At 41.8% G+C, this 12589-nt stretch overlaps 1 protein-coding gene across 6 annotated transcripts in view; it reads left to right on the forward strand.

The window, feature by feature from the left end:
• Positions 1–170: 170 nt before the first annotated feature.
• Positions 171–12589, forward strand: part of atp8b2 (ATPase phospholipid transporting 8B2) — a 61463-nt gene continuing 49044 nt past the window's right edge. For 5 of the 6 annotated variants that reach the window (XR_003749462.1, XM_028975680.1, XM_028975681.1 and 2 more), the window contains exon 1: positions 12001–12114. Coding sequence is in view for 4 of the 6 variants with exons in the window: in XM_028975680.1 (XP_028831513.1) it covers positions 12030–12114 (85 nt within the window). In the remaining 2 variants the exon portion in view is untranslated. Of the gene's footprint in view, positions 271–10509; positions 10578–12000; positions 12115–12589 lie in introns of those variants that run through there. The other variant, XR_003749463.1, reaches the window with a different exon arrangement.

Genomic DNA, 12589 nt, shown 5'->3' on the forward strand with positions numbered 1-12589 from the left:
TAATGGTACTAATAGCAAAATGATAATGGACGCGCAGCATTACAAAAACAGACGAAATGTTATGAATATAAAATGTTTGGTTTATTTGTATGACGGATGTGGCTGATGAGGAAACTTGGGTAAAAGAGGTGGGGAAGTCCCAGCATGCAGCTTTAACGCAGGTAGCACCTCACAAGCCCCGGTAACCGGCGTGGCCTTACCCCGGAGTGGAGTGGAATGAAGACTCGGCCGTGAATGCACCGCAGCGCACAGAAGGAGCGGGAGGGAAAGGTAATGAAAGTTAAAGAGCGTAATAGACCAATAACGCGAATGCAGCTCGCTTATGAAAGCCATGCTGTCGGATGAAATAATCCGAAATGTCTCCTGCTGGGTCGATTTGTGAGGACTGAACGGCATCTCCAGCCATTTATTGCTGTGGACAGCAAAATATGAACGTATTTTTAAACGTTTTACCGTTTCACTTGTTTCAATTTCTCTCGAGAAAGGAAACTGTTTGGTCTTTGTTAGGCTGAAATTGGCTTCGTAGACAAGTTGTGATGTACATGAGATGATTGAACCACATGAGATACCACAATAAACCAGTGCTTTTGTATTCGCTGAATTTTGTCCAATGACCTGCATGCTGGTTATCAGTTTTTAATTATTGGTTCATTCATCCAGTCATCAATGTTGTTTATGACTCTTGCACCGGAGGTATTAGCAGGTTGTGCCCAGGGGTATTGACTATGAGGATTTAGTTGTGCTAATATGACCAAATTCCTTCTAGCAACATCTACAGGAACTTTTAGTGTGGCTTCATCCATAGGCTGCAGTATGGAGATGGTCCTATAAAGTCTCATTAATCTAGATAGGCATGATGTGCTGATATTGGATGATAAAGTGTGGCTCAAAATCTCTGTTCATCCTAAAGGTGTTTATTGGGGTTGAGATCAGGGCTCTGTGTGGGTTTATATAAAGATAGTATATACTTTAAATTAAAAAATGCACTAAAATCAAACTAAATTCAGTAATTAAACTAAACTTAAGCTCTTGCAGTGTCTGGCAGCTACAGTTCCGATGCTGTGGAACCATCTGCCAGATGGCATGATGGAGAACAGGGCATGTGAGGGGTGGTGAGAGTCCTTCACAATGTTGCAAGCTTGAAGGATGAGGTGTTTCTTTTACAGGTGAGAGATGGGTGGAAGTGGAACATTCTGAGGTTGATGTCAGAGGAAGTTCAGACTGTGATGAAGGATATTGGGTTTTTTATGTTATCTATTTGGAGTGTGGACCTAAATGGGTTTATATAACACTCGTTTAGAAAGAATTATTTATATATAGTTTATAATGTAGCTCTCTCTTACACAAACATATATACATTTTTTTCAATAATAGGTGACTTATTGATTTGGCCTACACTCCTCGAGTCTGAACAAATCACAGCTTGATTGTACATCGCATAGAGCACCAAGTCACCCTCCTGACCAGGCCACAGTCTTCAATCGGCTGACTACGAGAAAATAACAACAACAACAACAACATTTATTTCTTATATAACCCAAAATCACATACACTATGTCTCAATGGGCTTTGACAGGCCCTACAGTTGACACCCCCCACACTTGACCCTTCTGCACACATGGTATATTGGTGCTACAGTGGCCCGGTACCCTAACTAGGACAGCCTAACTAGGGTGAATTTAACTTTGTCTGTGTCTAACAGGGGGACTCTGTGATAAACTGGACATTATAATTGACACTGCGTCAAAGTAGGGCTGGGCGATTTTGCCTAAAAAATTTTTTTAAGAAAAATTCGAGTTTCGATTCGATTTTCAATTTTTTTTCTCCCAATGCACTTAAAAAATGGCTGCAGACATCAGATATAGTGTCAAAAGTGCAACTTTATTGCTATGATTGTCCTCAAGAGTTGTGCGTAGAATCCCAAAACAAAAAGTAAATGACGCTCTGTCATTCAACAATTTCAAGCTTTAACCCAGGTTTAAGCAAAAGTGCAACAGCTTCACAGTAGCTTAAATTTTCTGTTCAAGAAATCAGATAATTACAAATTTTGTAACATATAACAATTAAAAAAAATAAACTCTTTTCAGTATAGTGTCAATATAAAAAATGAAACATGCCTGTGTTTGCCCGAGTTGTATTGTACAGGTGAGGCAGTGCTACATCGGCGAAATACTTGCAACTGGGGACAACGTACCTCGCATCTAATACTTTCAGCATGTGATTAAAGCCTCGCTTTTCGACAGAATAAATTGTCAGCATGCCTGTGGCAATATAAAACGTGATCGCCTCTGTAATCGCTTTCCATCGCACTCCGTTCTTATCATAAGGCACACAGTTTGTAAAGCTGTCAGGAAGTGTAGTTTGCTTTTTAGCAGGTGTGCTAGAGGAGCCGTTTTCTTCGGGATGTTTATTCCTCAGGTGCTGGAAAAGATTTGTTGTACTGCTGCTTTCAGCAGCAACAGCCTTGAAACATATTTTGCAGCAAGGCTTCGTCTGTCTTTCGTCTGCTGCATCAAAACCAAACCAGTTCCAAATGACGGAATTACCTGTGCCTTTCTTTGGAAGTAGTTCTCTGCTACACGCTGCCATGTTGTTTTGACTGTGTTACGCGGGGCGGGGGCTGGCTCATATTGCGCTACGGTAACCAACAAGGACGAAAAAAAAAACTCGAGTTTGCAAAATAAAAATCGTTTTAAACTACAAAATCGATTAAATCAATTTTTTCCCCAGCCCTACGTCAAAGTGAAGTGAAATGAGGGTCTAGGATTTTAACAAAAAGACAGAGAAAACAGATAGGTTTTGAGATTGGATTTAAACACTGAGACTGTGTCTGAGTCCCAGACACTGACAGGCAAGCCGTTCCACAACTGCGGAGCTCTATAGGAGAAGGATCTGCTCCCAGCTGTGACCTTCTGTACTCTTGGTACCAGTAGTGACCCCGCACCCATTGATCGAAGGGGGCGTGGCGGTTCGTAAAGAACCAAAAGTTCACTCAGGTATTGCGGGGCGAGACCATTTAGAACTCTGGCTGCAGCATTCTGTACTAGCTGGAGTTTACTCATGCACCTACTAGAGCATCCAGACAGTAATGCATTGCAGTAATCTAACCTTGATGTAATAAATGCATGGACCAACTTTTCTTGCCTCATGCATCGCAATATTTCTAAGGTGAACGAATGCTATCCTAGTGACATTATCTACGTGCGAATTAAATGAGAGACCTGCATCAATGATGACACCTAGATCCTTCACTTCAATACTCGGTGAGATAGAAAGGCTATCCAGGGTTATTGTGTGGTCAGTCAGCTTATGTCTGGCTGCTTGAGGCCCAAGTACAAGAGCTTCTGTCTTGTCAGGGTTTAACAGGAGAAAGTTGGTGAGCATCCACTGTCTAATGTCCTTCAGACAATTCTCTATTCTGTTCAGCTGCTGCCTCTGATCTGGCATTGCTGACAGATACAGCTGTGTGTCGTCAGCGTAGCAATGAAAGCTAATATCGTGTTTGCGGATGACTTCGCCTAAAGGTAACATGTATAGAGAAAAAAGTAACGGACCTAGGACAGAACCTTGTGGAACACCAAACTCTACTTTACTATGTGAAGACGAAACACCATTGATGTCCACAAACTGATATCGGTTGGTCAAATATGATCTGAACCATTCAAGGGCTGTTCCCTTAATCCCAATAACATTCTCTAACCTGGCAAGGAGAATAGCATGATCAATAGTGTCAAACGCTGCACTAAGATCAAGCAGGACAAGCAGCGAGATGCGTCCCTGATCAGAGGCCAATAGCAGGTCATTAACCACTTTAACCAGCGCTGTCTCAGTGCTATGATGAGGTCTAAATCCCGATTGATATACTTCATGGATATTGTTACAGTCTAGGTATGCGCTCAGCTGCTGGGCTACGACTTTTTCTAAGATTTTTGAAATAAACGGAAGGTTTGATATCGGTCTATAATTTGAAAGCTGACTGCGATCAAGATCCGGCTTTTTAATCAGGGGTCTAATGACTGCTACCTTGAACGAACGGTGCTAAGCGACGAGTTGACAATTTTGAGGGTAGGATTTATGATATCTGGTGCTATTTGCTTAAGGAACCTTGTTGGAATCGGATCCAAAGCGCAAGTACATTTTTTTTTGACGACGAGATTAATTTGATTAATTCATGCTCTTTAATAAGGTTGAATCGTTCTAATCGGTGGTCGTCTATTAGAAGATTATTTTCCATGGAAATATCGGCGGAGCTATTTGTTGTGCTTTTAATCTTCTCTCTATTCGCGACAATTTTAGTATTAAATAAATTCATAAAATCATCAATTTCTGTCTTATTCCTGGTTAGTTTGGCTATAGTTTTAAACCATATTATTATTTTTGTTTTTGTCTATTAACGAGGAGAGATATGTTGATCGAGCCGTGCTAATAACCTTCTTATAGTTAAGTAGGCTCTCCTTCTAAGCTATTCGGAATATGTTTAATTTACTTCGACGCCATTTGCGTTCTAATTTTCGGGCGGTCTTCTTAAGCGAGCGCGTGTGATCATTATACCAAGGAATTAAGTTTTTATTTCTTACTATCTTCAACTATATCTAACGTACTACGCAGTGTTAATTCTAGACATTTGGTCGCTTGGTCGAGTACAGCGGGGTCTGACGGTGAGTTTAGTAGCGTTGATAAATCTGGTAAGGTATTAATAAACCTCTGTGCCATACTTAATGTAATTGTCCGTTTGTCTCTATAACGAGAGGGATTGAGTTTGTTGTGTCTGAGACATATTTTAAAAGCGATGAGGAAATGATCTGAGATCATTTCAGATTGCGGAAGAGTAACTATATCTTCTATATTTAAACCGAAGGTCAACACAAGATCGAGCGTGTGACCACCTTCATGAGTAGGTCCTGTTATATGTTGGTTAACTCCAACTGAGTCTAATAAAGACAGGAATGCTGTTCTTAGTGAGTCTTCTAATTTATCACAGTGGATGTTAAAGTCACCGACAGTTAGAGCTTTATCCACAGATACAACTAAGTTGGAGACAAAATCTGTAAATTCACCAAGAAACTCAGAATAAGGTCCAGGGGGTCTATAAATAATAATCAATGGAATGAATTTAGGATTTTTATTTTGTGAGACTACATGAGTTATATTGGTATGTAGAATCTCAAAAGAGTTAAATCCTTGTCCGGGTTTATGAGTAATACAGAGGTTATCCTTATAAATTACTGCGACGCCACCTCCTCTTCCAGTTCAGCGAGGTTGGTGTACATAGCTGTATCCAGGAGGACTAGACTTGTTCAATGCTACAAATTCGTTTTGTTTTAACCAAGTTTCGGTCAGGCACAGTACATCGAACCCCAGATCTGTAATAATTTCATTGACACTGAGCGTTTTAGGTGTAAGGGATCTAACGTTTACTAATCCTATTCTTATATCAGGGGTGCTGGTGGTAGGTTCAGAAGGAGTGATAGTAACGTGTAGTAAGTTGCTGAAACAGACACCCCGTCCAGCCCATGGAACAGACACAGTGTCAGCATATTTATGAGTTTTATTATTAACGTTTCTTGTAGAATCTCTTGTTTTAATAGAGTGAGGTAAAGACACAGTGTCAATATTATACACGCTGGGTGGTGACTCTACGCAAATGGCAGACACTCGGTTTAGCCGGTCTGTCTGCTGCCTGGTCACGGCTCTGGTGAGTCAGTTTTGTTTTTTGGTTCTAAGACTATGAGCCAAATTTTTAGACAACTGAGTGGCGCCCGCCCAGTTGGGGTGAATGCCGTCTCGCCCAAAAAGACCAGGCTTCCCCCTAAATGTTGGCCAGTTTTTTTTTTTGTTTTTTTTTATTGGTCGGATTAAATATGCTAATTTTTGGAGATAGGAATGTTGGGTTTTCATGAGCTGTATGCCAAAATCATCAATATTAAAACTATAAAAGGCTTGAACTACCGTCAGTTGTGTGTAATGAATCTAAAAATATATGAAAGTCTAATGTTTATCAGTACATTACAGGAAATAATGAACTTTTGAGCTAATAATGAGCTCATTTTTTGAGAAGGACCTGTATATAGTGATATATCAAATATTATTATTATTTTTTTTTTTTACTTTTTTTATCCCTTTTTGAACCAATAAATTGTAAGCATATGCTATTATTTGGATATTTAAAATTGCACAAATGGCTAAAGCAGCGCGTTTCACTTTGTAGAGCATAGATACTGATGCAGGTTCTTCTTGTTTTTATTCAATGTTAACACTTCCAGGAATGGGAGTCCAATGTGTTTGTATTGCTCGTGTGGTGTGACCAGTCGGGTCATATCTAAACACGCAGCCGACCACTCAAACGCTGGTGCTGAATGCCCGTGTGATGCTTTCATTTGCTGAAAAATGTTCAGTCCGCACTCACCTGACACCACAAACACCTGGTTCAGATGTCCTTGTGAATGAGGCCTTAACTCTCACTGAATTTGAATACTTCACATTATGTTGTGTAGAGAAGTTGATGGTATGTATTGTCATGCATTGATGATTGTTGCATTAATAATCATTATAAAATCAATTTATGAGACCAGGAACAGGACTTATAATATAGTCTTGAGTATGTGAAACTTGGAATTCATATAATGTGATCAGATCTTCATCAACCATCAAATCTTCTGTCAGGTTCTCTCAGGTTATAAATCTGCCAAGTAAAGTAAGGTAAAGTTTTAAGCACAAGCCTTAAACCTGTCACACTTGAGGGCTGAGGGGTGAACAATGCGTAGAAGCCGGACATCTTGGGGAATAAGGAACTTTACTATTAATAAAACACAGGGCCAAACGGCTGCTGCCTCCACCCACCCACACATGCACACTGGTAGTGCGGTGCCCAGGCCACTGCTGGTCACAGGATAGCCCAGAGATGGAGCCTGAGGACTCTCTCCTGGTCTGTTTTTGTGTGTGTATGTATGTGTTACATGTCTGGATGTTGCCCCTGCTTCCCCTCTTCTCTTCCACCAGGTGGTGATGCCACAGCCAAACAAGAGTCTCAAGGAGGAGGTGCCTGACCCGTTGATGTGTCCAGCCAGGGGGGGGGCACTCCCTCAGAGATTTTTTTGTGCTCTATGTGGGCTAGGGGCTCCACATGCGGGAGGGGTGGACAAGGAAGTGACAGGGCTGGTCCCCCAGGTAGCCAGTGAGGAGGGTGGGCCTGGGTCTGCCTCCAGGGGGACAGTGCCACTGAGTCCCCGTGAGTCTACCCGGGACAGGTAGGAAGAGGGCCTGCTCATCCCAAGGCACGCGAGCGGCCTTTGAAAGCCCCCACACCGACAGTGCGTCTCATGGCACTCCGGAGGTAGTGAATGCGGGGGCAGTGGTGGCCTAGCAGTTAAGGAAGCGGCCCCGTAATAAGAAGGTTGCCGGTTCGAATCCTGATCCGCCAAGGCGCCACTGAGGTGCCACTGAGCAAAGCACCCTCCCCACACACTGCTCCCTGGGCATCCCACTGCTCACTAAGGGTGGTGGGTTAATTGCAGAGGACACATTTCACTGTGTGCACCATGTGCTGTTCTGCTGTGTATCACAATGACAATCACTTCACTTTAATTAAATTAATTAAATTAATTCCCTGCACAGGAAGGTGCAACTATACAGTTTGGTCATTGTTCACTGGACTGTCCGGGACAGCATGACGCAGGGAAGAAGACTGGAGGCAACAGCAGGGGCGTGCAGGGGCAGGGCCTGCATGCCGCCAGATGGTTGAACCCTGTGGCTTGGTAAATGGTCGTCAGGTTGTCCGTGACCACCTCCCTTCATGACTTAGACAGGGGCACTGGAGAGTCCAGCAGAGATGGGCAGCTGCAGGGCCTGCGCGTGCTTAGACATTTCCACCCTGTGGTTTGGTAAGCAGGCTGTCCGGGACCAGCTCCCAGGGGGGAGCATCCCAGGGCTTGCATTCAACCTGTGGTACAGTTAGCTGTCACCCGTGAGCCTGGGACCGCCTCCCTGGGGGTGGCACGGAGAGACGCTCGAAGCATCAGAAGGGACGTGCTGTGGCAAGTGCTTGCCCAGAAGGATCCGCCCTGGCTTCTGTGTGAAGGTTACCGGAGGGACCGGGGTTGCCAGCAGGCTTGATGACATCGGGGGTTCAACCAGAGGGTCCGGGTCATCCGGTGCCAGGGAGGACCAGCAATGCCCGCAGTGCAGAAACCCTGTGGTTGACACTGCCCGCCCTGCCACCTCCAGTGTTTCTTCCTGGGGGGCTTGGAGGGGCCATGATTAGGGCCCTGTTAAAAGGAAGGATAGCAGAATGATGCTGCTGCATTAATGTGGACTTCTTTACCTTGCATTTACATTTACAGCATTTATCAGACGCCCTTATCCAGAGCGATTTACAATCAGTAGTAACAGGGACAGTCCCCCCCTGGAGTTAAGTGTCTTGCTCAGGGACACAATGGTAGTAAGTGGGATTTGAACCTGGGTCTTCTGGTTCATAGGCGAGTGTGTTACCCACTACGCTGCTACCACCCCATTTACCACCTTGCGTTTGGTTTGTTTTGTTCCTGTCAATACAACACACGCCTTCGGGCTGTTTTTGTTTACTGTTTTGACCCTCCTTTGTTCTTTTGAGTATAATCCTTTTTCACCATGTCCCGCCTTTTCACCATGTCTTCACCCCTCAGCCCCAAGTCGTGACATCACCCCTGTCCATGTCTCTTGTTTGACTCATTGTGTATATGTCGATATTTGTTATAAATTCTTATGTCTTTTTGTATTTATACCAATATTTATCCCCAGATCTACAGCTGTTCCACAACTTTTGTTGTGACCTTTTGTACTGGGTGCCAGCAGTGAGTGTGGTGGAACGTAAATGACTAAAAAGTCATGCAAGGCTATTTGTTACTTTAGATGTCAATAAAATAATACACAATGTCAATTTTCTGGAACTCTCGATGCAACATTCTCATGCACCTACTAGAGCATCCAGACAGTAATGCTTTGCAGTAATCTGGTGTTATAAAGACAGGGAGCAACATGCATTGATATCATATCTCTCATCTTGGCAATATATCTAAGGTGAAAGATTTGTATCCCAGTGCTTCTATAATTGACTCGATTGAGAGACCTGCATCTATAAGAACATCTAGATCCTTTGCTTCTGTACTTGGTGGGACAGAGAGGCAATCCTGAATTATTATGTAATCAGACCGCTTAAGTCTGGCTGTGTGAGCTTTTGTCTTATCAGGATTTAGCAGAAGAAAGTTGGTGAGCATCCACTGTCTAATGTCCTTTAGACAATTCTCTATTCTATTCAGCTGCTGTCTCTTGTCTGGCAATGCTGATACATACAACTATGTAGCAAGCTCAGAAGCATCCAATATTGATTTCTGTTTTTGCCTTTGCATACAGAGATTTCATTACATTCTCTGAATATTTTGATTATATTATGTACTATCAGTGATGAGACATTGAATGTCTTCATAATTTTTTTTTTTTCAGGTTTGTGGATTCTGACAGACTGTCTAGATTATAGTATTTTACAACACTTTACTTTACCCATTAGTATTTAGTAGATTGTAGTATTTTTCCCATGAAATAGATGTGTGCTACAGTCTATTACTACTATACAACAGTCTTTTATTAAATCACCACAGTCATCCTACAATTTTATATATACATATATGAGATTACAAATTAATACAAACTTGGATGAGGTTATAGATCTGGGATGAATGGAATACAAATAATTTAAATATTTCAAAACTGCACTTTGTTGATTACAAAATTTGCAACATTTACAACACTTGTAGAATTTATTATATGGATTTGTAATATGGAATTATTCGGGTGATTTATTTTATTTTCATCTAACAAAATACTAGGTTCATCGTACATTGTGTGTCAGTCAGGCAGTGTATTTGCAGTGTCCAGGAAAAAAAACTGCTACCACACTGGGATATTTCAAGTACACTATATAACAATTATAGGTATACAGCTGAATTTAGCTGTGCGGCATATTCAGGAAGATGTAGACAGTGGGCAAGCTGTGACTGAAGAGATGTTCTGTCAGTGGCACCGGGGCATTGAACTTTCAGGGATTCTGAAGACTGCAGTGATACCAAATGTGATTAAGAATTGGTTTTTAATTCCCCCAATTTACCCAGAATTAAGTTATTAATTGAGGTCTCATTTGACGGAGACTCCTATGGTATGGATGATGTGCCTGAGGTCACAGTCACCCAAATTTCTTTCAACAAAATATGTCTTAGGAATCAAAAATATGCACACTCCATCACACAATATCATGCTTTTTGTGTGTGAGAAGCATACGAGTGTTTGTGCAATGATTGCTGTGCATGCTTTTTTAATTATGTGTCTCTCTGATGTGTACTGAGGGATTAGATATTGTAGAAATCTCTGACTGGGCTGTCTGTGTCCCCTGTCTTACCCTTGAGATCCTGTTGACGGAACATTTTTCCCTGTGTGTGTGTGTGTGTGTGTGTGTGTGTGTGTGTGTGTGTGTGTGTGTAGACTGTCTCATGGGATGGAGTGGTGAAACGTCTAAAGAGCGGAAATGTTCAGAAAAACACTTCCTCTGGGTAAGAGCACATTTTTTGCTTCTCCTTCTCTTTTAAGTTTTTATTTGGTCAAAATGTCTTATCAGATGAAAAGCTAAAAAATACACAGTTATTATACATTGCCAATAATGTCTATTAATCTGTCAGCTCAAACACTTTAATTTATTGAAATCAGAATTACAGTGTAGTTCTCCTTAAACCCTTTGCAAGGCCATCAGAAAAAAAAAATATATATATATATAAATTAATTAAATGAAAATACATCATGACAATATCATGTGACTAGAATAATGTATAGAATACATTAACTGTGTGACATTACCACCACAGGAATTAAATAAAACCAAATATACAATTTAGGGCTACTTCAGATAGAGGTTGATTTATAGCAGGCTAGCTACTGCTATACTGTTTTAATGACCTTTAAATCATGGCTATTGAGTATGCACAGTAATCTATGATGTAGAATTCTGCTCTGTTTCTCAGAACAGGCTTCAAAAATGTTTTGCAGTTTAGACACAATTTAGGAGGTTAGTGTTTATTTTTACTCTTTATAAAACCATAACTTTTAGTTATTAACACTGGATATCAGTCATCCACTCTTCCTGTAATCTTTGCCCAAGGTCACACTGAAATAGTTCAGTAGAGTTCTGGTGTTATTGTGCTACAGTGGTGCTTTAGTCTGCAACACAACCATGGCAATAGAGCAGCCTACTGCTGCAGTGATTTGTAATGTCAGACCCCCCCAGACACATGCATAGCTGTATATACTGGCTCAGTCTGCACGTGTTTACACACCTGACCCATCCAATCACCGCCAACCTGCCCGAAACTGCCCTGAGATCGACGCCATTCTGGCTCGACGCACCGCCCACAGTCGAGCTAAAGGTCTATTCTGCGGCTGCGTGAGCCAACATGGCGGCCAGTTTCTTCTCCTTACTGACAGAGGCAAGAGGCAGATGCCGTGGAACGTCACTAGCCGTGTTCCTATTGGTTTGGCCGGCGTCAAATCGCGAGGCTTCCAGGGTTATGTCACTCCAAATATGTATAGTATTCACTAGGCGAATTCTCGCGAACTTTGTTATTTGATACGCACATCGCTATAAAATCGGTGGTCATATTTAAATTTGTATTAAAAAAATATCACTTGAATTTAGATTTAGGGATATTAGTAATCGCTCGTGTGGTTCTATGTTAAGAAAATACAAAGAATACAAAAAAATAAAAATTATGTAAAGGAGGACAATTAATGGTTGTGTTCCTTGGCTGAGGCCCGTTACTGTTGTCACTTTAAAAAAGCACATGTTGTACATTTTAATTTTGAGTGTGAACGAGCTTGCGCGTATCAGCGGTATGGGCGACGGGCGACGCGCCGGCGCCGCGCAGTCATTCCGCCTGCGGCTGCGCAGAGGCGAGCTTCAGTCTGCCCGACTTCGCCGCCTTCATCGGGACGAGAAGCATGTGACACTGAAAATGACCATTGCCAAAGACATCCCGGACAAGTGGCTTTCCATCGTGCTCCCGCTCCAGCGGAAGAAACGACCGGACAATTGTGGCGGTAGGGCAAGAAGAGGGCGCATCTGCTGGCTTTAGTGCATTGCTGTCATTTCATCCAGTCACCCTTCTGTAATGCATTCCATATTAACTTCATTCTGTTGTCAGACATCTATGTGTGTTTTACCTTGAAACAACTTAGTAGTTTACCGTGATACTCTTTGCAGAAACTTTAAACCTGCAGACGATTTGCATAGACCAGTCGGTTTGTGTTGATAATAAAAGTTTGCTCCTCTTAATTTCAAGTTCCTGTCTTACGCAACTCTAGACATTATGGATTAGGGTATTTTGATCTATTTTCACCTTAATGACTTCATTGATAAAAGTTCTAAAGAGGATACACTAGACCTTAAATACACATTCTTTGTATGAATAGAATGAAAAAATAACATGTTGAAACTAATAAACATGTGTATTATGGATAATTCTTTTACTTTTCAGGGTGTGTTAGTCTTGCATACCTACACATTCTTCTTTCA

This window comes from Denticeps clupeoides, chromosome 4, assembly GCF_900700375.1.
Source record: "Denticeps clupeoides chromosome 4, fDenClu1.1, whole genome shotgun sequence".
Taxonomy (NCBI): Eukaryota; Metazoa; Chordata; class Actinopteri; order Clupeiformes; family Denticipitidae; genus Denticeps; species Denticeps clupeoides.